The sequence below is a fragment of the Zeus faber genome (assembly GCF_960531495.2).
Source record: "Zeus faber genome assembly, chromosome: 2".
Taxonomy (NCBI): Eukaryota; Metazoa; Chordata; class Actinopteri; order Zeiformes; family Zeidae; genus Zeus; species Zeus faber.
In genome coordinates this window covers 7,430,826-7,458,472 of record NC_137189.1, presented here as the reverse complement: position 1 = coordinate 7,458,472, position 27,647 = coordinate 7,430,826, and the positions used below count along the sequence as shown (strand labels likewise).

The 27,647-nt window shown below is 42.1% G+C and overlaps 2 protein-coding genes across 3 annotated transcripts in view; one reads left to right on the top strand and one right to left on the bottom strand.

Annotated features, from left to right (window-relative positions):
- The window catches only part of mmut (methylmalonyl CoA mutase), a 30,613-nt gene extending 15,122 nt beyond the window's left edge, over positions 1-15,491 (top strand). For both annotated transcript variants that reach the window (XM_079996831.1, XM_079996832.1), the window contains exons 10-13: positions 8,020-8,151; positions 8,336-8,483; positions 10,659-10,826; positions 15,116-15,491. In XM_079996831.1, coding sequence (XP_079852957.1) covers positions 8,020-8,151; positions 8,336-8,483; positions 10,659-10,826; positions 15,116-15,244 — 577 coding nt within the window. In that variant the 3' untranslated portion in view covers positions 15,245-15,491. The remainder of the gene's footprint in view (positions 1-8,019; positions 8,152-8,335; positions 8,484-10,658; positions 10,827-15,115) is intronic.
- A 4,241-nt stretch (positions 15,492-19,732) lies between these two features.
- LOC307227339 (opsin-5-like) lies at positions 19,733-24,941 on the bottom strand (the record flags this gene model as incomplete). The annotated part of the gene is made up of 4 exons (XM_079996619.1): positions 19,733-20,104; positions 20,614-20,942; positions 21,701-21,997; positions 24,872-24,941. The coding sequence occupies 4 exons, from the start codon at positions 24,939-24,941 to the stop codon at positions 19,733-19,735; spliced, it is 1,068 nt and encodes a 355-aa protein (XP_079852745.1).
- Positions 24,942-27,647: the final 2,706 nt, after the last annotated feature.

The following is a 27,647-nucleotide window of genomic DNA, read 5'->3' as shown; positions in this document are numbered from 1 at the left end:
TTAAATCCAACAATATAACACTCCATCGGGTAAAGAATGGGGGGTGATTGTAATATCTTAGCACATATCACTACCATTTTGATTGCTGAATAATTGTTTGTTGTCGGAAAAAATAAAGTTGGGTCACATCTTTATAGTTTAGGCCTTAACTGATCCTAAGTCTATCATGACCAAAAGTGTATTTGAATCAGAAACTGAAAAGGATCCAACTCACATAATTTGTGATCAGAATGATATGCATCTTATTTTAATGACATAACAATTTTGTTTTTCTATGACATATATTTTTTTGTATGACATACGTTTTATTTCAATAGGATCGACCGCATTGATTAATTCATTATTAAGAGAGATGTTAACCAATAGATGGTATTGGGATCTATTGAAAATCCATTTCCTAGTGCCTGCTCAGCAGTCTTTTATGTAATTATTGTATTTATGCCCTCATTGAACCAGGTTTCTAGGACGCATACATAGTCTAGATAAGAGCTTATTAGTATTTTCATAAAACTAGTCTAAATTTTGAGGACAATATACACTGATCAGCCACAACATTAAAAAAAAATTAAACAACTTGGTCATCTAATTCCAATGGCACTTGTCAAGGGGTGGGATAAATTAGGCAGCACGTGAACGGTTAGTTCTTGAAGTTGATGTGTTGGAAGCAGGAAAAATTAGCAAGCACAAGGATCTGAGCGACTTTGACAAATTGTGATGGCCAGACGACTTGGTCAGAGCATCCCTAAAATGGCAGGTCTTGTGGGGTTTTCCCGCTATGCAGTGGTTAGTACCTACCAAAAGTGATCCAAGGGAGGACAACCGGTGAACCGGCGACAGGGTCATGGGCGCCCAAGGCTCAGGCCCAGGGAAGGTGTTAAAGATGGTTTGCCATATCATGTGAAGTTTTGGGCCACCCAGAACATGTGCAGGAGAGTGGCTGGAGCCTGCCTGCAACGATCACACATGGGGTCTATGTCGGCATTGATCTTAGAAAGTCTGACTTTGGACCAATGCATGCGGTGTACAATTTTGAATTGGATAACGGCATGCCTGAGACATATGGAAGAGGAGAAGATTCCCCATATTACTTTGTGCCAAGTTTTATCTGAGATTTGTTCATCGAAGTCTGTTTCCCATTTATTTTCAAGGAGGTTTAAGGGTGTCGAATTGTATGTGTTGAGTAATTAATTGATTATACTAATAGCCCTTTTTGTGACTGATTTACAGTTAAAAAATAAGTATAACAGAGAGGTGACTAGGCATAAATATATGATGGAAAGCAATCTAAGTTCGAGGCTACAAAATTCCGGAGCTGCAAGTACCTATAAAAGTGTGATCTGTGAATGTCTCATTTCTGCACCAGCTGCTCAAAGGAGGCAAAGTTGCCGTCGATATATAGATTGGACAGTGATGTCACACCCCTTCTAGACCAGGTAGCAAAGGCCTCATCTATCATAGATGGGATAAACACATGTTTTTTTGCAATTGGCGCAGCTTGCGACAGATCCTAAAGGGAGAAGGACCTTCTTAACTGATTCCATATTTTGATTGAGTGTATTATAACCGGATTAGAAGTGAGGCATGTGTAATAGGCTGTGTGAATGGTAATTTAGAACACAGTCAGGCTGCTAGATAGGTGGACCCAACCGACGCCTCCTCCAGCATTGTCCAGTCGGGGATCGTGACATAATTTCTCACCCAGTATAGCATAGCTCTTATGTTGGCTGCCCAATAATAATACAGGAAATTTTTTTTTGTTCCAAAAATGAAGGTCATATTTGGTTATTTACTTTGGAGAAAAATGATTTTGTTAGAAAGACCGGGAGAGACTGGAATATGTACAGAAATTTAGGCAACATGTTCATCTTTACTGTATTAATTCTTCCGCCCAAAGAGAGAGGCAGGGGGTGCCATCGTTCGATATCCTGCTTCAGATTAGATAATAGGGGCTGATAGTTGGCTCCATATAAATCTTTATAGTTATGTGTAACCCATACTACAAGGTACTTGAATTTCTAAGAGCTGATTTTAAAGGGAAATGAGGCTGAAGGCATCCGATCAGCACCAAGAGGCATCAGCTCACTTTTCTGAATGTTAACTTTGTAGCCAGATATTTTGCCGAATTCCGTGAGTAAAACCATTAATTTGGGGAGACTCAAAAGGGGTTGCGATATTAACAGTAACATATTGTCTGCATAAAGCAAAACTTTATGCTCTGATCCATCACGCTGGATTCCCTTGATATCGGCATTTTGCCTCAGAGCTAGAGCAAGTGGTTCCATGGCAACCGCAAATAGTGGTGGAGATAAAGGACACCCCTGTCTTGGGCCACGTTGGAGCTCAAAGTAGGTGGAAAGATTATTGTGAGTGCGCACCGCAGCCATCGGGGATGTATATAAAAGCTTGATCACCTGTTGTAGAAGGGCCCTAAGTATATGCAAAAGACGTCTGATGTTAAAAAAAGAATAGCGGTTCGTAATAAAACCTGTTTGGTCAGAAGATATGAGGGAGGGGAGAAAAATAATAACTTAAATTTTTATAGCGCCTTTCAAAGAACCCAAGGTCACTTTACAGGAGAGGGGTAAGTGGGGGGGGGGGGGGGGCAGATTATGGGAGAGAGGAACAAAAAATAAAACAGAAGAATATCTTAACTAACTAACTAAGGCGGAAAGGCCATGGTGAAAAGGTGGGTCTTGAGGGTTGTTTTGAAAGTGTCCAGGGTCGGGTGTTACGGATTAAACGAGGGAGAAAGTTCCAGAGGGTGGGAGCTGTCATGCTGAAGTCCCCGAAAGTTTGTAATCTGATACGGGGGATGGACCGTGGACCCATGTTTGAGGACCGCAAATTCCGGGATATATTGTGCTGGTGGAGGAGGTCGGACAGGTATTGGGGGGGCGAGTGCGTGAAGGGATTTGTATTTGAGGAGAAGGAGTTTCTAGTAAATGCGGAACCTGACCGGGAGCCGGTGGATGAGGGTGGGGGTGATGTGCTGCCAGGGCTTGGTGTGGGTGAGCACCCTGGCAGCTGAGTTCTGCACATACTGGAGCCTGTCCAGGGCTTTGCTGGAAACCCCGGAGAGGACTCTGTTACAGTAGTCCAGCCGGGAGGTGATGAAAGCGTGGATGAGGATTTCAGCCATGGAGTATGAGAGTGAGGGACTGAGATGGGAGGTGTTTTTGGGGTGATAGAAGGCGGACTTGGTGATGGATCTGATGTGTGACTGAAAGGAAAGGGTGGAGTCCAGGATGACACCCAGGTTGTGGACCTCGGGAGATGTTTTGATGGAACAGCCGCCGAGGAGGAGGAGGAGATCTCCAACCTTCCGGAGCAGCGGCTTTGGGGCCACAACCAAGAGCTGACTTTTTGCTGTTGAGTTGGAGTCGGTTTGTTGTCATCCAGATTTTTATGGCATTAAGGCAGATGACCAGAGTCTGTTAAGGGAGCAGAGTGGATGGTGAGGTGCTGAGATAAAGCAGTGTGTCCTCAGCATAGCAGTGGAAGTTGAGACCATGGTGCTGAATGATCTGGCCGAGGGGGAGCAGGTAGATGGTGAAGAGTGTTGGACCAAGCACAGGGCCTTGATTGACGCCATGGTTAACTGGGGCATGGGGGGAGGAGGAGCCATTGATATTGACAAACTGAGTTCTGTTAGATAGATACAGTATGAGTGAAACCATGACAGAGCTGTTCCAGTGATGCCAAGGAGGTCGGATAAGCATTTGAGGAGGATTGTGTGGGAAACTGTGTCGAAAGCAGCGGAAAGGTCCAGGAGGATGAGGATACTGATGTTACCGGACAGGTCGTTGGTGATCTTGATTAGGGCGGTCTCTGTGCCGGGGTGTGCTCTGTAGGCTGACTGCAGGGATTCGTAGAGCTCATGGTTAGACAGATGTTGACCGAGCTGGGTGGCCACTGCTCTTTCCAGGACCTTACTGAGGAATGGAGGGTTGGAGATCGGCCGGTAGTTGTTGAGATTGTCAGGGTCCAGACCAGGCTTCTTCAGGATGGGGGTGATGGAGGCGATTTTGAGACTGGAGGGGAACTGTACCAGATACTAGGGAGGAGTTGATTATGTCTGTGATGGAGGGGCAGAGGGTAGGAAGGGAGGCTTTCACCAACGCTGTTGGCATATTGTCCAGGGAGCAGGTGGAGGCTTTGGCTTTGGTCACCAACCTCGAGACTAGTGAAACATTCACAAGGGAGAAGGAAGAGAGGGGGGCAGAGGGGGGCAGCTGAGGGCACACTGCCCAGTGTCTGGGACACGTTGGGAGGAGAGGGGGCAGGAACCAGGAGTTGTTGGTGAATGGTGTCCACTTCAGCCAGGAAAAAGTCCAGGAACTTGGTGCAGAGGTTAGGGGCATCGGCAGAGTGGGAGGCAGCAAGGGGGCGGAACAGAAAATTTATAATGGTGAATAGTGTTCTGGGGTGGTTTTGCTGAGAGCCAATAAGGGTGGAGTAGTAATTGATTTTGGTCCTGGAGAGTTCCTCCTTGTAGGACAGAACATGGTCTTCAAAGGCCAGATGGTGGACGGTGAGGCCAGTTTACTTACTCCAACCAGCAACTGGTGGCCTTCATGATGCGGAGGTCGGTGGTGAACCAGGGGGCTGGTATAGCATACAGTCCAGGATTTAAGGGGGGCAGCAGAGTCCAGGCTACTGGATAGAGCAGTATTTATAGTGGGCGACTTGGCTGTCTGGAAAGGTGTCAGCTGAAGCCAGGGCCAGGAGGGTCGCAAGCACGTCAGATAGAGCTGGTGCACCCACTGACCTAATATTCCTGAAGGTGATGGAACGACTAGGGCGCTGCATGGGCAGGGGACAGGGATGGTGAAGAGGACGGCGTGATAGTCCGATACTGCCAGGTCCAGGCACTGCAGATGTGGGGGGGGGGGGGGGTACCAGGAGAGCAGACTAGGTCCAAAATGTGACCTTTAACGTGGTTAGGGCCTTGGACATGCTGCAAGATGTTTAAACAGTCCAACAGTGACCGGAATTCGGCAGCAAAGCCGCAACTGGAGGAGTCCACGTGGATATTGAAGTCTCCCAGCAGGAGGGTAGATGGAGACTTGGAGCAGACAGAGGACAATAGCTCGGCAAGCTCAGACATGAAGGTGGTGGAGGCCTTGGGGGGGGGGGGGGGGGCGGTATATGAGGACAATTTGGAGTTGAGGAGACCCAGAGAGTTCAAATCTAATACACTCAAAAGATGTTAGATTCAGTGTGGGGATTTCCTTGACCCGGATGTCAGCTCGGTGGATGACAGCCAGTCCACCGCCACGGCCTATGGAGCGGGGTTTCTGAAGATACACATATCCTGGGGGAGTGGCTTGGTTGAGTGTTATAAAGTCCTGCTGATTTTGCAATTTCTCAGTTAGACATAGAAAATCAGGTTCTCTGTAAGTGATAATGTCATGGATAAGTAGTGCTTTATTATTTAAGGAGCGGATGTTGAGCACTGTGAAGGAAGCAGTCGAGGAGTCAGGCAGGATGGGAGGAGTGACACCGTCAACACAGAGCAAAAGCTTCAGACCGCTGGTGCGCACGTGATGTTTGTTGTGATGACGTCGACGTGCAACCCAGAAGTGCGCAACAGGAATAGCGCAAGCGCCAGTTGAATCCGAGCGAATAAACTTGTCGGGATGCACTGTGCATATAACCGGGGGCGTTGTAAGAGTCCGAGTGATTTTAATAACATCCAGACAGATGGGCGCAGCTGAACATGAAAACGTCCGAAGATCGAGAGAGGAGAGAACTCCCTCCAACCGACACACCAGGACTTTAGAAAGGATTTTAGCATCTGTATTTCATTAAGAGAAATTGGACGAAATGAGCCACATTCAAGAGGGTTTTTGTCTTTCTTGAGGATTAGAGAGATAGCTGCCTGGTGCATGGTTGGAGGTAGGGATTTCAATAAAAGTGATTCTTCAAAGGCTGACAGTAATAGAGTTGGTCTGAGAATTTTTTTAAGAATTCTGTGGGGTATCCGTCTTGCCCCGGAGATTTACCACTTTGCATAGACCTAATTGCTGATGCTATCTCCCCGGCTGAGAGGTCCTCCTCCAGTTAAGCAGCTGTCCCCGGGTCTATAGAGGGGACATGCAGGATCTTCCAGTGTGGAGAGGCTTACAGGTGAGTCTGAGGTGTACAATGATTAGTAAAAGGTTTGAAAGCATGAGTTAATTTTTAGGCTGTCCGTGCTTTTTGAGCCTTGCTCATCATTGATCGCAGGAATCATTTGATTGGAAGTTCTTTGCAGTAACTGATGAGCGAGTATCTGTCCAGCCTTTTCCGCATGTTTATAACACCCGTGACACGATTTAGAGATGAGGGGATGAGGGCTCAAACCAAACGCGCCCTACTCCATCGCCAGCTCAACAGCGCCCCCTCTGGATATTACTTTGACATGTGTCAAGTACCTAAACATGGATACACGACAGGATAATGTGGCCTGCCGCACGGCAAAAGTTGTTCAGGAATGGTTTGAGGAACATGACAAAGAGTTCAAGGTGTTGTCTTGGCCTCTAAATTCCCCGGATCGCAAACGGATCGCACATCTGTGGGATGTGCTGGAACAACAATTCTCTATAGGGGCCCCATCTCGCAACTTGCAGGACTTAAAGGATCTGCTGCTAACGTTTTGGTGCCAGAAACCTTCAGAGGTCTTGTGGAGTCCATGCCTCCACTGGTCAGAGCTGTTTTGGTGGCTCGAGGTGGCCCTACACAGTATTAGGCAGGTGGTTTTAATGTTGTGGCTGAATAGGTGTAGTCTTAACTATTAGAATGGCCTCTAAAAATGCCTTTGAGTTTAGTTGTTGCTCTCTAGACTACTTTTGCATTGTTAACCATTTGGGAGAATAAGCTTTTATTTGTTTAGTTTCCGGCAACGTCATTTGCTCTGGTAGCACAGAAGATGGGGCGCTCCAGTCTGTATCTGTAACGCAGCTTTGGCTCAGCAGAGGCACCGCACCTTTGCAGGTCACTCCCTCCCCAACGGTTGACACCGATTTGTCCCGGGGTTCTTTCCCTGGCCGTTGTGGTTGGCCTGAAAAGAAGAGCCCGGATTCAGTTAGAAATCCCTAGCTAGAAAAATAGCAAAAAAATACATTCTTTATTCTGACGGGGGTTGGAATTTGTTACCCATATTTGCTAAATCATTGCAGAGTAGAGGGGTAAGCAACATTGCGCTGCAGAAAACAGTTTGTGAATAGATTCAGGTTCCGAAAACTCAGGAACGAATTAAATATGTTTCTCCTCCATTTAGATCAGCTTTCTATCTTCTACCGCCATGTCGAGTTATATTATGCTGTAAAATAAGCCCTCCGACGTTTGAGCGGGTTTAGTGCTTTGCGTTGCTATCGGTGGTGTTGTGCTAAGATGGATGCTACCCCTCGTTATGGGAAAACTATAGCTCAGCCAGCAATGGGTGAATTTGCCACTGGTCATGTGTAGGCAGCGTAGTGTTCACCTATTTACTACAGCTGCTTTTAAACAAATAGACAAAACTAGACTACAGTGTAGACTGCCTAGTCTCTTATCTTTGGAACTCACTCCAAGGATTCAGCGACTGGAAGTAAGCACACGCAGTTCTATATATCTATCTTTATTTATATATATATATACACAGTGGGGCAAAAAAGTATTTAGTCAGCCACCAATTGTGCAAGTTCTCCCACTTAAAAAGATGAGAGAGGCTCCAGCTGGCTCGTGTGTGTGTGTGTGTGTGTGTGTGTGTGTGTGTGTGTGTTAAATTTGTCCATTCCATTCCACTCACACATGTGTAGTATCCTGGAGTGCGATACTTGGTCACATACCATTTGAGCTGCGATCGTGACACCTGGAACTGCTACATGCATTACATTTCACTGCATATATGTATGAAAGTATGTATATGTATGTGACAAATAAAAATCTTGAATCTTGAATCATTACCATCCAAATAATGCCATCCATTACTGTGATAACTGTGACAACCCAGAGGATAACACATGAATGAGGCTTTTGTGTAACTATTTTTCGTAGATGTTCTGTCGGAGAGATAACGGATGCCATGAAAGCAGTGTTTGGTGAACACAAAGCCAGCACCAGGATGGTTAGTGGCGCTTACCGCAACGAGTTTGGGGAGCACGAAGAGATCTCACTCGTCCACGATAGGTAAGAAAAATATGGGGAAAATTTTTTGACTTATGATTTATCGATCAATAAACTTTTGTTACATTTTTCAAGTCAACATAACTGTGTTCCAGGCAAAATTTTATTTTTAACTATATAGGTTCTTACCGATTACTTCTTTAAAAAGGTGTTAATTTAAAAACTCATATTTTCCCCGTCTGTTCAGGGTGTCAATGTTTAAGAAGCATGAGGGGAGGAACCCCCGTCTGCTGGTGGCGAAGATGGGGCAGGACGGCCACGATAGAGGGGCCAAGGTCATTGCAACAGGGTTCGCTGATCTGGGCTTTGATGTGGATATTGGACCGCTGTTTCAGGTGAGAACAATCTTAACTACTATCCTTTGACCATCTCGGAACTGAATTGCCTCCTCGGCAGAAGGTTTTTTTTTTTTTTTTTTAAGTGAAGATGTGATATGGCCAGATGTGTTTAAAGATTGTGTAGTAAGAGCACCGTGTAAGATTCCCTAGTGTTGTGCCTGTTGCTATTTAGACAATGAATAAACAACCTAGCAATACATTTCTCAGTTTTTATCTTCCCTTTTACTAAACACTGAAATGCATGTAATAAAAATGATAATTACATTACATTACATTACATTTAGCAGACGCTTTTATCCAAAGCGACTTACAATTATTCAAACACCGATGGACGCAGCCATCAGGAGCAATTAGGGGTTAAGTGTCTTGCTCAAGGACACTACAGCATGCTAGCAGGAGGAGCCTGGGATCGAACCAGCAGCCTTTAGATTACTAGACCACCATCTCTACCTCCTGAGCTACCACCCCCAATTAAAATGAATGATGATAAATAGGGCACAATAAACGTTCCACCTGGATATAATTCTTGTGCCACTGTTGTGCACCCACTTGTAAAATCTAAGTTCTAACAAACAGACCTCCTATGCTGCAATGGAGGGTTAATTGATAATTGTCTTGTTATTCAAGGTTGTTTACTTACCATCAACAGCTAGTGGCTCAACCCTGCACAGTCTTACAGTGCTTCTTTGAATATAGGCAAATCAACTATTCATCTGGTAAAGCAATGATTCATTAGTTAATTTATACTACTCACAAAAAGGTAGGGATATTTGGCTTTCGGATGAAATTTTAGGATGAACCTAAAATGCACTATAACCTTTACAGGTGAACTTAATTTGACCTTCTCTAAACTTTTGAATGCACATGTCCAACTGTTCAATGTTTCAGTACTTTTTGCACAACTTGCTGTTCTCTAACAAGGAGCTGAACGGCAAAATTCACAACAGGTGTTTAAACCATGAATCGACCAATACATTTCCTAGTTCAATTAGAATTGGTATTTAAACAGTCCTCTTCATCATGCTGTTCACATTTTGACATCATGAGACCAAGACGACACCTAACAATTGATCAACAGTACCTCGCCATTACGAGGCTTCAAACAGGATGTTCTCAGAGGGAAGTGGCCACTGAGCTTAGAGTGTCACAGAGTGTCATCAGCAGGTTGCAAAAGAGATACAGAGAGACTGGAAGAGTCACAGAAAGGCATAGAAGTGGACGTCCTTTGGCCACATCACACACTGATGACCGCTTCATTGTGAACAGTGCCCTGCGGAACAGGATGATGAATGCCACTCAACTCCGGGCACATTTGAGGGAGGTGAGAGGCACCCAAGTGTCACGTCAGACCATTCAAACCGTTTACATCAGCGTGGTCTGCGTGCTAGACGACCTGCAAGCGTACCTGACCACCCACCAGGCACAGGCATCATCGTCTTGCATGGGCCAAGGAGCATTTACGCTGGACGAGGGACCAATGGGCCTCAGTGCTGAGGGCCGCCCTTCAAGAAGAGAGGGGGGCCAGGCCTCAGCAGACAATAAGTCGACTTGTGAACAGCATGAGACGTGGTTGTCAAGCTGTTATTGATGCTCAAGGGCACATAACAAGTTATTGAGACATTGACATTTTTTGTTGTGGTAAACCCACCACTGTTGTTGGCTTTTGTTTCAATAAATTGTTCGAGATGAGGTAATCACCATTGCATGCTTCTGCTTAAATGCCCTACTTTCATGATATAATATCACTGTAGCGTGAACTTTTTACATTTTCCATAAATGTCTACCGAAAGCCAAATATCCCGAACTTTTTGTGAGTAGTGTACATCAGGTGCTCCAAGACAGCCACAGTTATGACTGTTTCTGGATGCACAAGTTTCCTTTTGCACAAATGCTGGATCCAAGCTACCGTCGTTTGCCAGTGTTGCCACGCCAAATCTAGAAAAAGTGACTGTTTGCTTTGAATTATTTTGTGTGTGTTTCACATTTGTGAGTTAAGTTTACGATCCATCCATTTATTGGTATAGCACGTTCCAGGTATGGGGAATATGGTGAACCCAAATGAAAAGGTTCACCAAATATTAGTCGGGAAACTGTGCAGGGAATGAAATGACACAGGGTGATAGGCCAGGATCAGATGACTAAATTTGGTCCCCTCCTGTGATCGGTGGACAGACCCCTCTGGAGGTGGCCCAGCAGGCCGTCGATGCGGACGTGCACTGTGTTGGTGTGAGCACTCTGGCAGCAGGACACAAAACCCTGGTTCCGGAGCTGATCAAGGAGCTGAGGGACCTCAACAGGCCCGACATCCTGGTTATCTGTGGAGGTGTCATCCCGCCCCAGGTAACAACAAACTCTCTATGGGGATGCAATGGTACACGGTATGTTATCGAACCGTTTTGTATGCAATTTGCAATATGCACTGGGGATGTTAATAATTAACTGTTTAACCTTTAACCAACAATAAGAATTTTGACAGATGAATACTTTCAAGTATAGTTTAGTATAGTTAAACCTATATTAACGAACAAAACTGTTACAAACTTAAAAATAATATTTCTTGAGATCTAAACATTTCAAGTAACGGAGGCTCTATATAGCTATTCCGCAAATCAAATTGAATTCACTTGAATATCTAAATAGAATTATCTATCAAATAATTGGTCCACACGCCATCATAATGCACATTAAATCCATTTTTAAATTGAAAACAATTGAATCCTGATCCAGCCATTCTAACCAATAAATTAGGGTTATTCTGCTGTCCTAGGTGTACTTCCTTAGACATTTCTTCTTTTCTTTACACCATCCGAACTCCACTGACTATCTTGAGTGCAAACTTTTTTTTTTATTTCCAGTCTTGAATTAGTACATTACTGTATAAACCCTATTATTATGAAGTTGTAATTATAGTGCCGGGCCACATATGAAGTAGCCTGGCATTGTCAGACTAATTCGCAAATGCGTATTAGTCTGGAATCTCTCTATTCATTTTTGATTTCCAAGGGGCTTTACCAACAAGCACAGCCCAAAATGTCTCTGGATGCAATTGGATAGACCTACAACCAATCAGAGCAACGAAACGTGAAGTAGCGTTGAGCGAGTGAGTTGGTAAATTAAACTTTTACCAAATCCTGTCGGAAGTACAGCAAACACATCTTTCTTATCAACGAAAGTTTTTTGGAGAAAGTATGTCGTCCCGTTTGTTCAATACTGTTTCAGCAGATTCAACAGACCTATCCACACCAGTGGCAGCCATCTTGGTTGTTTACGAAAATGCCTCAACAGCTCTCCTCTCTGCATCGTCCTCGTATCAAACCCACCCCATATTTGATCAACGGCTGTGACTGGCCTGACCCTGGCAAGGTTGGGTGTAAATCTGTTTGACTGTGAGGGTTGCTAGACATATTCTGCAGAGCTCAAGCTACATATGAAGCATATGGACACATTTAAAAAAAATAATTCCAAAGAGTTATAAGCAATGTCATTATTATGTGAACATAATGCATGTAAACACACAAACTTGAACTGAACATTTCTATGTGAACTCACCTTGAAAACATTAAACATTTTTACTTTCAGGATTCAGGAGAACATTTAAATCTGTATTTGCTGTGTGTGTGGGTGAAACTGGATGGCATAAGTGACCTCCGCAATACCTTTCCTGGTTTCTGAAATTTATATGCTTTAAGGTTGGTGAGAAGGGGTTTGAATGTGTCTGAGATGTTGATGAAAGCCGGAGAGACGTCAATATGGCAATTCTCAGGCCATTTAAAAAAGTGAAACACCGGGGAAATACACTCTTTCTCACGGGAAAACACACAGGCAAGTTGCGCAAAGAGTGGCTGTTTGCTTGTTTATTTAAAGTTCATCAATATTACAAGTGTCGCGTGTCCGCACCAAACATGCCTGTTCAAAATGGGCCGGTTGTTTTCACGGGAAGCCCCGCCCTGCTCGCTGTTCACTGTTTATTGAAAGTTTATTTATATTACACGTGTCCCGTGTACAAATTGCACCAAATTCGACACTGCACGTCCTCGGGTCCCCAGCGATACACCCGCCAAGTGTGAAGCAGATCAGATGAGGGGTTATCAAGATTATCAAAGGAGATACAGACAGAGATTGGACGGACAAAGAACAGATATTCTCCTCTTTTTCTCTTTAAACGGTGCCAATGCAGTGTTCTGTGTCAACCTTTGCTTACTTAATGGACAATTGCAACATGCACGGTACCTCTTCTGAATCCTAAGCCTATAGGCACGAAAACCGGATGTTAACTAAGAGCAAACAAAGATGGAGGAGCCAGGCGTGATATCTGTACCATAACATTTATCTAAATCGTATTGTTAATAAAGGGAGTGTTTCCAGTTAAAGTGCCATCATGGCATCCTCTGTTGCTTGCAATGGTATGTCATTCATCTTGCACAAAAGGTTATCAAAGCTGTGCAAAGCCACATAAAAGGCCCATAGAGAGTACATGCATTCATTACTCACAACAAAAAGTAACTGGGAAAACATACTCGGGTGAAAGTGATAGTCTTCCAATAAAGTGCTTGACATTCAATGTAATAAAATATGAAATGGGTATTTGTTCAACCTCCTCAAATGCAAAAATGTATTTCACCCTTACTGCATTAAGCTTCTTTTGGTTAGCTTGACGTGTTGATGGTTCAGTTTTGGTTCGACTAAAGGTGTCCTCTTATTGGTTTAGGATCAAACTTAAAAGTTAACCCTCGTACTTACAGAAGAATTCTAATACCCCTTTCCGACTGCACTAAAAACCCGGTAATGCTCGCTAACATCCGACATTTGTCACCAGTGGGAAAGGAAAAACCCAGGTCTCAGTCCTGGGTCAAATGACTCAGCAATAGACCCAGGTTTTAATCGGCTCCGCTTCCGATTGGCTCTCATGTGAACAGGACAACCGGGTAGACCCGCTAATTTTGAGCCCTTAAGCGGCACGACGTGATCCAAGTTGAAGTTCCGCACATTGGCGCATAAATAAACAGGAATGACCGTGTATTATTCGATCGTTTCATATCCCATTTAGAATCCAAAATCAGAAGCTATTGCTTTTTTTCCTCCTGGGGGAACTTGAAATGTTGGGATTGTGGGGATCGCACCGTGGGGAGCACAGCGGAGAACCCCCACACTCCCCGCACGTTACTGCTACCCAACGGTACTGTTCCTCCGCCACTGAAGGACAGGTGCTGAATGCTGCTTCTACTGTAGTGTTGGGCCGTTCACGAACCATCTGATTCTTTGAACAGCTCAAAATACTTTTATCAAGTTCTACAGTTTTTTGTTGTTGTATGTTTAAGTTGCTGTCTTCTCTACTGTTTTGTTCCCAATCACACTTGAACCATGACATGCTCCTTTTCAGATGTGTTCATGATGTCAAACGTGGCACACCAGAAAAAAACTGCATTTCTCCTGGCAAAGGGAAAGGTGTCAACTGACTAATTTTGCTGTGAAAACGGTATAATTAAAATATTTTGTTTGAATTTTAGTGGAGCAGTCTAGTAAAGTATTTGTACTTTACTTGTAGTACTCTAGTAAAGTACAAATACTCCCAAATTGTACTGATTACAGTAATTTTATTACAGTACTAAAATTAGAGTACTAAAATTACTTTCCACCCCATCCATAGAGTTGAATGGACCTGTCTGAAGTGAATGTGTTTATTTATTTAATTGCCATTTATATTTGCTTAAACTGAAGAACAACCATAAAACAAGAAAAGTAAGTATATCAGATGTACTATTGTCGCTAAATAGACCAATTTTTCAATCAATTATAAAAAAAAAAAATATGGATAATACAGTTCTGCTGCCAAGAAATGCCGTTCGTTGAACGTAGGCGCGGTTACGTGGACTCAGTCACTCAGGTTGACTCCCAGTGATCGATTGATACGTCTGTCTGAGAGAATTTTAATTTCAAACCTAATACGTTTTCTAGCTTGAATGTATTGTTTTTTCAATTGAGCACATGAAAACAGAATTTGCAGGTGTGACATATCTGTGTTGTACAATGGCTTAGAACGTGGCTTAGCCAATCACAGTGAAGGACGACCGGAGCTGTTTTGTTTTATAATAGCAAAGGCTACTCTGCATGAAAGAATCAGTCAGCGCACTTTATGCCTTTCATCTCTTTTCCTTTGCTGCATTACATAATTGTCCCTTATAACACCAGTGGCCTTGTGAGGATTCTTTACATTTGTTTGTGACAGGGACAGATGTTAATCAAGCAAATGACTTATTCAACAGTGCTGCTGTTGATATAATTGATGAAAGAAATCAAAAATGCATGTCCCCAACTCACAATCCTTATCTTGATCTCCATCGCCCTGCAGCACTCCAGGCTTATCTTGTTGTTAATAGCGTGTTGGTGTAAACAGAGCAGCATCATGCAAACAGGACGATGTGAGGCTAATGATGCAACAAGGCCAAATGCAACAAGCCAGAAGCCTACACTATCCATCATGTCAGATGGAGGAAAACAATCTTTGACGTATTTTATGAATAGATTTTGTCCTATTCATTTTGGCTGCCTGAAGCTGTCTGCGGCTGTCCGTTTGAATGTCGAAACACCTCTCGAGATCCTCTCAACCCAAGCTGTCCCTTCTCCCGTAGGACTACGAGTTACTGTACCAGAGCGGTGTGTGCTGCATCTTCGGCCCCGGCACCAGGATTCCACAAGCGGCGGTGGAGGTTATCGACAGCATTGAGAAGAGCTTGGAAAAGATACGGCAGGCCATGTGAATGATTTTCCTAATTGATCACATTAAGCCTGTCGGCAATAAGGTCACAAAGAGGAAAGCGACATTCTCAGAGCCGTGAGAGATGGTACAGAATGAGCTCCTCTCCTCCCCCGAAGCCTCTTTCTGCGCTTGGCTCGCAGAAGGTGAAGCAGTCCCAATTGTGATCCACTCTTTTATTTTGTGTTGTGTTGACTGAAGTGACGAGGAAGAAATTGAAATAGTGGAATAAACATTGCGTTATCTGTCTCGTACGTGTATTTTGATTCCTACGTGTCTTCACAGCATGCCATTTTCAACCCTCCAGCTGTCTCTTTGATTCGTCTCGAACAGCGGTATACCGTGCTGTAGGTGTGGTATTTCTAGGCACAGTCAATTTGTTTTTCTAGCTTCACAATTAATTTCTATGGCTTGAAAAATGAAGTAGTGTTCAAATTAAATCATAATGCTAATGAGTTATTCCACTTGATTCCCTAAATCATGCATTTCATTCACGCAGAATGTCAAGATAGTTTAGAAGCAGGTGATTGCCAAGATGTGCTGTGAACCTTGGCACTGAATGAGGTAGAGGATGGCTTGGGCTTCTTCTGGCTTAGGAGTCAGAAGCTTAAAGGATGGGTTAGCTATTATTCAGGCGTTATTGACATGTTGATTCCCATCTAAAGAAATGTCTGGTTTCTGTCGAGCTCTGCCACAGCTTCTCACTGTGCTTAAAGGCAGTCCACGAGGCAGACATTTTGAACATGAAAAATACATGTTGTGACCTTTTCGAAAACGGCACTTTTCGAAAACGGAAAACGACACTCTTTATATGTTACGCTGGAAAAAAACGTTGCGTGTGTGTGTTTTATGTTTGTTTTCCTTTAATGCCTTATTTTGTTTTAAGGTCAGAGACTGATTTTTTTTTTCAATGGATGATGCTGAATGGGATTAATCTTCTTTTTGGATAAAGTGTGGAAACGTTGAAAAGGTGTCGTACATTGTCAGTGTGGACTGTTGTTTTGTTTGCTGCTACTTGGACCAGATTCAAATGATGTCTTTGTTCTTTGTTTTATTTTGAAAGCAGCGGGCCGTGTAATTGTTCAAATCAGGAGCTTTAATTGAGGAAAACCAATGTGTCTTTTTTAGACGTGGTGTTTGATGCAGGGCCCCTATTGATTCAAATAGATGAAAGATGTTTGGGAGCACTAGAAGGAGAGAATAGATGAGTGCCTTTGTGCTGTTATGGCTTGAGGCACAAAGGAAATGTGGCGCCGCATGCTTCCTAAGTGGAGGTCGTTGTGATTATTTAGTCATCTGATTAGTATCGGTGTGAGATTGTGAGACAACCTGGGTGGCCGTGAAACTCTAATATTAGAGGAGATGGCTCTGTGAGATTGCTAACTGCTATTCCTGAGATTCCTCGTTTCCTCATGTTTCACTAACATATAGATTTTTTTGTTTGGTTTTTGCTTGCACTTTGCCTTCAACTGATCTTAATTCTGTGGTTTTCACAGTCCAGCAATCTCCAGGGCCTAATGGAATTGGACTTAATTGAATGAATTGGTCTTTATTTTCTGTCATGGTTGCAGATATCTTTTACTGTATTGGCTCAGGTGTAGAAAGTTGATAATCAAGTTTTGTGGGAAAGAAGAACAAATCAAAGAAGACTTTTGTCCAGTTCCTTTAATTTTTATTTACATACAATGATTTGCTTTTATAAAAATACAGGGAAAAATACTGTTAAGCAACCACGTAAGACCAATATACTGTTTTAATAGTAGCATTTAGAAAGCGGAAGCCGGTGGAGATCAGTTCACGTTTTGTGTTTTGAAAAAATATATAAATAAAATAAGGAAGAAAATGTTGAAAAATGACCAGTGATAAAAGGGGATGTAATGGTGATATTCCTATAAAATAATTGTAGAAAATATTTAAAGAATGTCCCGTAGTTTGAACTAAACATAGCAGCAATGTATTATTATTATTTTTTTAATCTGTGTCATTCTACTGTTCTGTAATTTTAGCAGCATGTTGTGCCCTCACACACCCTGAGCCCTCCAAAAAGAAATGTCCCTGCAAGTGAAAAGAATAGTCACTTTGTCTATTGTGCCCTAAACAGGGACCAAACATTCATGCGTCGCCAGGTCGGGCGTAGCTTGTCCTCCGTAGACCACAACCGTAACATCGCAATTAGTTTCCAAAGATACATGTGTGTTGTGATGTGTTTGTTCATGTTTTTTTGAAGTTTAAATACATTTGACACAGAAGGAATAACATGTCATGGAGGTAGAACAGACCATCAGACCTGCTTGTCAGGTCTGATGGTCACTCTATTCACTCATAAATTCACTCATAAATTGCAACAATTTAAAAATCAACACTTTTTTTTTTTATTATTATTATTATTTTTTTTTTTAAACATCTATATATTACAGTAACGTACTAACTGCTATGAAATGTGGGAGAGGTGCACTGGAATTCAGAACCATACACACAAAATCAATACATATATTATTTTACTGAATTAAACAATGACAGAACTTTGTGTGATGTTGTGTTAACATTAATTTTCTTTTCCAGCACACCAAGACGCCTCAGTTAATGAATACATGATATACATACACTGCATTACGTTAACGGGGGGGGGGGGGGGGGCGCCAAAACAGCTCTGACTCGTGGAGGCATGGACTCCACAAAACCTCTGAAGGTGTCCTGTGGTACCTGGCACCAAGATGTTAGCAGCAGATACTTAAATCCTGTTATGCCATGGCCACACTACATGAATTGTCTGTGGTCAGATCGCTTACATTCACACTGCGCAACTTTCTGTCTTCTGATCACGAATCTTGCAGTGTTGTGGTTTCACAATTCATGACTGATGGGCGAAAGGGGGTCAAACATTACACCAGGAGGATCTTTCACCAGGAGGAATCCCCCCATGAGTCTGTGGGGTCTCCAAACGACGTTTTGTCACAAACACAAACGTGAGATTTAACACTAGAAATTATGGATGATCACTGTAAAAAAATGAATAAAAGCAGAATTTAAATAAGAAATATATTAAAAGAGAAGAAAGCCAAAAAAACTATGTTGTTTGTTTCTGGCTGCTGCTCCAGCGCACTCCTATCTCTCCTTCTGACGCTCACATGTCCATTGTAGGCGCTTTCAGCGGTGGACAGCGCTGAGCGTGGGCACTCTGAGCAGTCTGCAGCTACGCAGCCCCATACACAGCAAGCTGTGATGCACTGTGTGTTCTGACACCTTTATATCATAGCAGCATTAACTTTTTCACCAATTTGTGCCACAGTAGCTCTTCTGTGCGATCCGACCAGACAGGCTAAACTTTGCTATCAGTGCGCATCTATGAGCCTTGGGCACCCATAACCCTGTCGCCGGTTCACTGGTTGTCCTTCCTTCCACTTTTGGTAGGTACTAACCACTGCATACTGGGAACACCCCACAAGACCTGTCATTTTGGAGATGTTCTGACCCAGTCGTCGAGCCATCACAATTTTGTCCTTGTCCAAGTCGCTCAGATTCTTACACTTGCCCATTTTTCCTGCTTCCAACACATCAACTTCAAGAACAGACTGTTCACTTGCTGCCTAATATATCCCACTACTTGACAGGTGCCATTGGAACGAGATGATCAATGTTATTCACTTCTGCTGTCAGTGGTTTTAATGTTGTGGCTTGTGTATGTTTTATAACAAATTATTGATTGGTATGAAAATTTGCATCGTGCAAAAGTTCAACTAAGTTGAACTTGGGTTGCATCCTACATGAAAGCCCCTTGATTTGACATCGTACATTTATATGTTAACCCTGGAAATAATTCCTTAATCTCTGCAGACATAAAAACAAAAACTGTAAAGGGAAGGCAATCATGACAGTTCTTGACAACCACTAAAATGATAAAAACGAATTGTACTCACGTTGTAGCAATTTAAAGCATAACTTTATTATTTGTTTGATTCAAAGAATAAATTTGACTCGAACTCCTCAAGACACAAACATTCTCTATTTGTGCGTGAAATTTACTAAATAGCAGGGGAGCAGCCTAGATGGATTGAATGCTGACAAGCTGATATTATCTCTCAGTCTGTCCCCGTTTGTGAATAATACCACCCTAGAGTAGTTTAGAGGATTTAAAATTGTCAAACCAGGAGATCATCAGTGAATTGCACAATTTTTTCAGCACTTTTCAGTGATGCATTCAAATCCTTATTGCAAGCACATTATTCAGGTGGGAAATAGCATGCTTGAATGGAGTAAATATCACGGTAAATGAGAAAGCCTTTCAGTAACCCGTGTTAAGTACTTATTAACCCATTTTGAGACAATACACGTCGTTATAAAGAGATAAACTTAGACTTTTGAGACTTGACTGTTTTTCCACCCTTTTTCTACCCTTCAGTAACATGGACTGTCCCAAATTTAAAATGTAGTGGATGGACAGATGATGGATGGATGGTGGATGGATGGATATGTAGGGATCCATCCTTCTGCTTCAACTAGAATTAAAGTCTCTCACCCAAGCCACTCTTTCTGTCTCTCTCATCCCTTTGGAAGTCACTTCAGCGGCCCTGGTTATCTTGATCTGATCGCTGATCATGTAGATGCCATTATCGGTGATGTTGGACTTATGGCAGATGGTGATGCCTCTGCATAGCCAGCCGAGCTGCTTCACCTCCCTATTGAATTTCTTACTGAAGATGTAGTAGATTAAAGGATTGTAAACAGTGGAACTTTTGGCGAACATGCAAGGCAGCACTGTGACCTCGGGGGGAAGGGAGGCGCTGTTGTTGTAAATGGACCATAGGCTCACTATGCCATAGGGTGCCCAGCAGCCTATGAAGCCCAAACTGATCAGAATGGCAATCTGCAAGAGAACAGGTGGACAAGGTTGTTAAATAAGGTAATATACAAACAACTAATAAAAGTTACAGTACAAACAATGACTAAACAAATTATAATGATAGAGGCAATGACTAAATTATTATACAAAAATGGACAATTTTTCCATATTGCACAGCCTTTGAGCTCCACTCCTATAGGAATCAATGAGACCATTCCTTTTGCAGGATCCAGCTATTTCTGGGATTTAGTTGTTGCACCTTTTAAAGAACATGAGCATGAATATCAGCTGCTAATTTACAGCAGTTGATATTCATGTTCTTAAAACAATGCTTAAAAAAACAATGCAAAATAAATGTCACACATTTAAACACTGCACTATTGGTTGATAAAAGAACTAATCATCATCAAAGTAATATTGACATTAACGTTATACGGCTTAAATTCTCAACGATAGGGAGATAGCTGTGAAGTGCATACTTTAAAACATCTTTCATTAAGGCAATCGGAGTCCAGTCAGACACAGACACTTACAGTCAACACCCTGCGATGCATCTTCATTATATTGCCAATCTGGTGATTGTGGTTGACTGAATACTTGTAGGTAAGGTAGAGCTTGAGGGAAATGCCAAAGTAGCAAAAGATGATGATCACTGAGGGAAGGAGCAAGTTGAAGACAAACACCGAGAAGACAAACGAGAAGCCTTCTTCCCTCATCTGGCCCCAGGCCAGCGAGCAGGACAGGCCGAAGGGCTCGGGGCCGTATTTTCCCCAGCCCAATATGGGGAACAATGCCCAGAGCAGGCCGTACAGCCAAGTCCACAAGCACAGGATCTTCACCTTCTTCCAGCTGATCTTCTCCGCTGCAGAATGAGGGGAAGGAAAAGCGTAGTTGGACGGCGTTAATACATTTGCGTTTGATACCAAGTTAAAAAAAAAACTCAGTTTTTCTAACCTAAAAAGGGTCTATCTGGTACAGCTTGAGCAATACAATATATTGTGACCACAATAGCTTGGGGTTTGAGAATGGCACAATATAAATTATTTTATTATGATTGTATTATTAATGTTGTGGCAACGTCTTACACAGTCATGGCAAACAGCCCAGTTATGCTGTCTGATGGTGTGAACCATTGACTTGCAATAACCATTGGCTAGTACTTCACTGCTAGACTACTTTCTATTTGAAGAATGCGAAAGACAACAGTGATTACACTGTAATAGAACTATGACCAGTGCGGATACCATATAAACAGGGTTCCAAAAAACAAACAATAAAAAAAATATATTTTTTTATTACTCTTTCATCCTTGTTTGCAAGTCAGGTCCAGTTTTTTTCTATAGTCCTTATCGCTATACTGTCTCAAAGGGCTTCACAAGCCAACATTTGACCTAGGAATCGACTGCATCCCCTAGCTTTAACCCCCACCCGGCCAAGGAAAACCTCCCAGAAAAAAATGACGACGAAACCATAGAATAACCCTTGAGGCGGGGCCACGAAGGGAGGGATTGACCAGGCTACGATGGATGCCAACCGTCATTGTCCGACAAATGCAGTCAATAAGCTGTGCTTATCACTACCTGTAGGTACCCTGAAGGATCCGTCGTTGAAAATACTCACTGGAGTGCTGCTGATTGAGGGAGATGATGATGAAGCGCACTATTGCCAAGACCGTTAAGCTCATGATGCTGACAATGCCAAAGAAGAATCCGGCGAAGCTATAGTAAACACAAGTGGCCTCCCCACCGAGCCAGTGGTGGTTCCAGGCGGAGGCCACCGCCAGAGGGTACATGGTGACAGCAGCTCCCAGGTCTGTCACCGCCAGATTGACACTCAGCAGCTCGGGGGGCTTCATGCTCGATGATCTCTTGAAGGCCATAATGAGGACCAATAGGTTTCCCACAATGGAGAACACAGCTGAGACAGAAATGGAGAGTCAGAAGAGGGTTGTTGAAAGATAACAAACCGGCTTTTTTTGGCCCACAGGAGGAATCCAATTACCCGCTTGTGGTTGCGGTGGGCCCATTGTAGAAAGGGTCAATGTGCAAACGTAGCTCATTTGAGTGGGCTGCGGCTCTGGTGTTTTATTATTTTACACATCTTTGGTGATAACAAGCTGTTATAGGTTCATCGATCTCCACTCTCGACTATTTATAATGAACGCAAGGCTGTGTACACCCCTGTTTACACTCAAACATCACCGCATATTCAGTGTCAGGTGACAATGGGCCTCGTCACCACAACAAATAACGTGCATTTATTTGAAGATTGAGACGAAAGACAAAAACATTGCAACGTCACTCTGATTAGAGCAGCAATATGAAAACACAGGGACCGATGCAACTTATCAAAGTGAGCGGCCCCAATTGAAAATATAGTTTAAGCCAGAGAAGTATGAAACATGTTCTTTTAGATATGTTCTGTTCTCAGGTCTCTAATCTCAATGAGATTCTCGCAACAATGGCAATTAGAGAGGGACTCATTTACTTTTATTATTTTTATTTTGGAGCCAGCACCACTAGTTTTAGACGCTGCAATGCATATTGAAGCAACACATTGATTCTAAAAACGAATATTTCTTACTGTCTTTCAAAACTGACAGTGCTTTATTATTTGATTTCCACATTGCATATTAGGAAATTGTTTCTGTGACTTCAAAAATCAAATATCTGCTTTATTATCTGATAGAGCATAGGAGGAGCTCCGAATATATATTACATAGAAACAATTATATATTTTACGCATATTACTATTTTACGCATATACTGTACTCAACTTTGATTAAAAAAATCGATAAATATGACAAACATGTTGTCATCTGATGCTTCTATGTTTATGTTTTTCCGTGTACATGTTTGGTTCTATGTTTATTTGTCTCACCCGTGGTGATTCTTCCCCTCTTGGAGTAGTTGGTTCTCCAAAGAGGGGGATTGGTGGTGGTTCTATGTAACAAAGAGCTGCGTTCTTGTCATCCAACAGGTCGTTCACAGGACAGAGTTATTGCAGCAGTTCTTGATGATTTAAGAATTAATAAAGTGTTCCATTGCAGGTTGAGAACTTGAACTCCACTTACAGACTAACTCTGTCCTGAATGCAATGGCACAAATACTCCATATTGTATTCCCAGCATGCAGACAGCACAGGTTAAAATAAATAAATAAATAAATAAATATATATGTATATTAATATATAACTGATAAATTAAACATCAATATATTAGTCTTAAAATGTTCCATGATCCTGTGTGCATATAAAATGACCCCCAGTTCAAGAATGTCGATCGAGTGTTTATTTAAAATCAGAACGTGTGACTGCAATACTACATTGATCGGCAGAATCATGTGGCTGAGCTCATTACATTCATGAGGTCACCGGAGCACTTGCATAAATGCTGAGGTGGGCCTTTTATCCTTCACAGTAATTAATAGTGGTAGCTTCCTGCTACTATATACAACTGAATGTTTATTTGTAAATTAGTAATCAAATTTGCTATTCATCATTCAAGACTGCTGCTTTTTATCCTGAAATGTGTTATTCTACACCCTGTCTTGCATAATGGGCTCATTCCGTAAGCGTTGCATAAAAACTCCCAAATTTTTTTAACATGTTAATGATTCACCTAAACTGATTCAGAGCATTTCTACATCTAAAACAATCAATAATCAAAATAAGAAGCGGCCCTTAATTATAGTAATTTGCACAACAGCTCACACATACGGTGAAATTGTGAATTGTTGTTGGACAGATGATGAATGGATGAACGGTGGATGGATGGATGATGGATGGATGATGGATGGACAGACGGACGGATGGGTAAACATTTTGTTTTGATCAACTACTTATTATAGACGATTGCATTGAAATAGAAAACACTGACCCTCCAATACTCAATTGGTCAGAAGTGGGGAAGGGGACCACGCAGGGTCACATGTGTGCATTATTATTACAATTAAATAATTATATTAATTTCAATTACATCATTTTCGCAGATGTCAATTTTTTCCAAATATCAGTGTGTTAAGTATCTAGTCAGTGCGTTTCCAATGGGGGATTGGTTGAAAGTCTCCACCTGCACTTCATTATAGATGGAGGACCTTTTTTTTCTCATCTGATGTTTGAGATCTGTGTAGTTTAATGTATTATTATTTTACCTTAATACCTATAGTTAATGTTATGGAAAATCTTATTTTGGAAATTACACCAAGAGTTCAACGGAACGACATTTTCTAATTGTTATTGCATAACCTAGAGGTTTTTCCTACAGCATGACGCCCCAATAATTACCCCTTCAAACGAACCTCAACCTCTATTTTGAGCGTTTTAACTTCGATGCCATTTGCTTCGATTAAATCGTTGAAAACCATTTCTTCAAATTCAATGTAATTACATGCACGATACAACTTCGTACATACCATGTATGTACAACGTCAAGTCCCGCCATGGCCACCGAAAAAATACGATTAAGTAATATTTTTTCAACCCTTAATCATCACTGAACCACCGAAAAAACGAGTCATTGGATCAAATTTACAAATGGCTTAAATGTATTTCACCTTTATTTCTCAGGTGTTCTCAACTAGAAATCGAGAAATTAACATTCACACTTTTAAGTTGAGAAAACAAAGCATAGCACGTTTTAAAGTAAAATCAAATATTTCAATCCATATATATATATATATGTATATATACAGGGTTTTTTTTCCAGTTAAATACATTTGCTCGCATCACATTGGAATATTTCCAGGACCTCTTGGTAACGCACTACACGGGGACCATCGCTTGAAAACTCACCCACGACGAGCAGGTAAAGCCCCACGCCCACGTCCAGCGCCGGTGACAACTTGGAAGAATAGACGTCCATCGAATTGAAAGGCGAAGGGGAGATTTAAATGCCTCCAAAATGAACGCGCCACTCGGAGAAGCAACGGAAGAAGAAGCGCACTCCTCGGATGGATCCCAGTCTTCGTCTGCTCCGGCTTTCAGCGCAGCGTCAGGTCCATTTGTGGCGGTTGCTCGTTTCTCAGCAGAGACGACGCATTTCTGCAGTTTACCGAGACACGTGCATAACCCGAGGGATAGACGACGTGGACGTGACCCCTCGTATCGGTTGTCCAGGTTAATATATGTGCGCCGACGGGTTTTGCGCTCGGCGCGTCAGTTGCGCTGAGTTGCGCTCCAGGGGGTTTCTGCAGGTGACAGCCGCAGCTACAGGTGTGTAGAGCTGCAGGTGTGTAGAGCCATTAAAGGGGGAACGATGATGTGATTTGAAGACTCAGACAAGCACGGTACTTTCACGCACAGCGTGCGTGACGTACGTAGTGACCTGCCTGCCGGGATAACAGTGTTGGGTTGTTATGTGCTGAGCACTCTGAGGTATAAAGCTCACTCTTGGTTGAGAGGGCAAATCTCCTGCCTTTTGCTTGCTCGAACTATGCAATAGAACAATATTTCCACATCCACAATGTTCCCCAGGACCCATCAACAGTTCATTATGCCATTTGCCTTCCTATCTGCTAACCCTTAACATTGTAAGTCATTCATTTGAAAACACATTAAAAGTGCAAATATGAACACATCACTGTCTGTATAGAGTTGAATTAAAAGCTGAAATATTATCTTGAAACCACCTTGAATATTCCCACAACTTTCTAAAAAAAATTAATTTGACCAACTAACCCAACCACAATTATTAACTTGCATAATAGTAATCTACCCCAATTGTGTAATTAATATTATTTAGTTGAGTAATAATAATCTCTTGAACTTGAACTTGAACTTTAATAATATATCCTGATTCATTTTTAGTGTTCCAAATCATACAGAATTTGATGGTGAGCAACAGCTGAATAAGTTTTAAGTTTCTTTTTTTAAATTCCGCTAATAAAAAAGTATACATGTGCTGGTCACTCCCAAACTCCTCAATCATCAAAATGACCCTCAACGGAAATGTGAAGTATTCCGCATCATGAAGTTCTTTCTTTTTTTTATTATTATTATAAAACAATGGTTTCAAGGAGAAGAGCAAAGGAGAGAAAATATAATGGAAGCAGGGACAGACAGATTTCCTCCTGGCCTTTGTGAGAGAAAGACTGCACATCCTCCCGCTTGCTGCGGCTACGATTTCTGCCGGAGGCTGGTTCCAGATGACCCCCAGAAAGAGTTTGTCATTGTCGACTGATGATCTCAATCACAAGTTTTGAGAAGAGACCACGTCCGCGGGGCTTTACATTTATTCTCACATAGCAAGCACGTCCTTAGTAATTGCAGCATTGCAATCTACTGTGTGCGTGCATTTCCTGGGATAACATTCGTTAAAAAATTGTATTTGATGAAAAATTAAATGGAGATTGTCTTGTTTCATACAGGTAAACAATAATATAGAATTTGTAATTCATGTCATACATACCCATAACAATGATTTATCCTGTGTATAGTATTACATTTAGTCTATTCTGTATCTGTTTATATCCTCCATACATGTCTTTCACACAGCATGTGGACAAAAAGGCCCGGCAGGGCATGTTTCTCCTGAGGGGGCTGAAAGGTTTTAATGTCAGACAGGACATTTCAACAGCAGTATACCGGTCACCCATCCGATCGGTCCTCACATTAAACATTGCCTCCTGGTACAACTTCCTCACGGGGAAAAGCAAAAAAACCTCATAAGAATCATCAAGAACGCAAATCATCGACACCACTCAAACCCAGACCTTTACAGTCATGCAGTAAAAATAAAGGCAGACTCCATCACTAAGGACCCCCCCCCCCCCTTCCGAGAACATACAAAAACTCTTTCATTCCCACAGCAATATCCATTTTAAACAAGGCCAAATAGACCGTTATCCCTTTTTAAATCAGCTTTGCACACCTGCCTTTCTTAATTTATGGATTTTTTTTGTGTTTAAATGTAATTTTATGTGAGTCTTTTATGGGCGTATGGTTTTATGTTGTTGCAAGGCCCTCATCCCAGACAATCTTCTGTCATTATGTGATAGATAATAAAGTTATTTGAATCTTTGAATATCTGACTATATTTTGACAAAATTGTATATATTTGATGATTTTTTTTACCTTACTTTTTATTCTATATGAGATGGAGGAGGAGACAACCATCATTATAAGACAAGAGCAATATTGGGTACAGTGGCTTTGTTGGCTGCATTGGCTCTAACATTATCTAAAGAGATGGGGTCAAGTACATTAATGTAAACAAGGCAAATAGGAAGATCAAAATGGGGGGGGGGTTATGACATCAACATCAACATTAAACAATGTTCTGTATGTTTCATCAATCAGCTACAACACACCGTATCACACTTGCCTGGACACATTCATGCAACCAAATAAAACAAAAGACAGTTTACCACGGATAGAAACACAAACACAACCGGTTGTACAAAGATAGACAAACACTGTTTTAACCAAAAAAACAGATGACAGACACACAAACCAAACGAAAACCCTCCTTTTTGTTGTACTCATCATCTAAATCAGTCATAGTTGAACTTTTCAAGAACTTCAGCAGCGAGATCTGGGCGGGGTGGAGCCAAAACAGCTATCGTTGTCA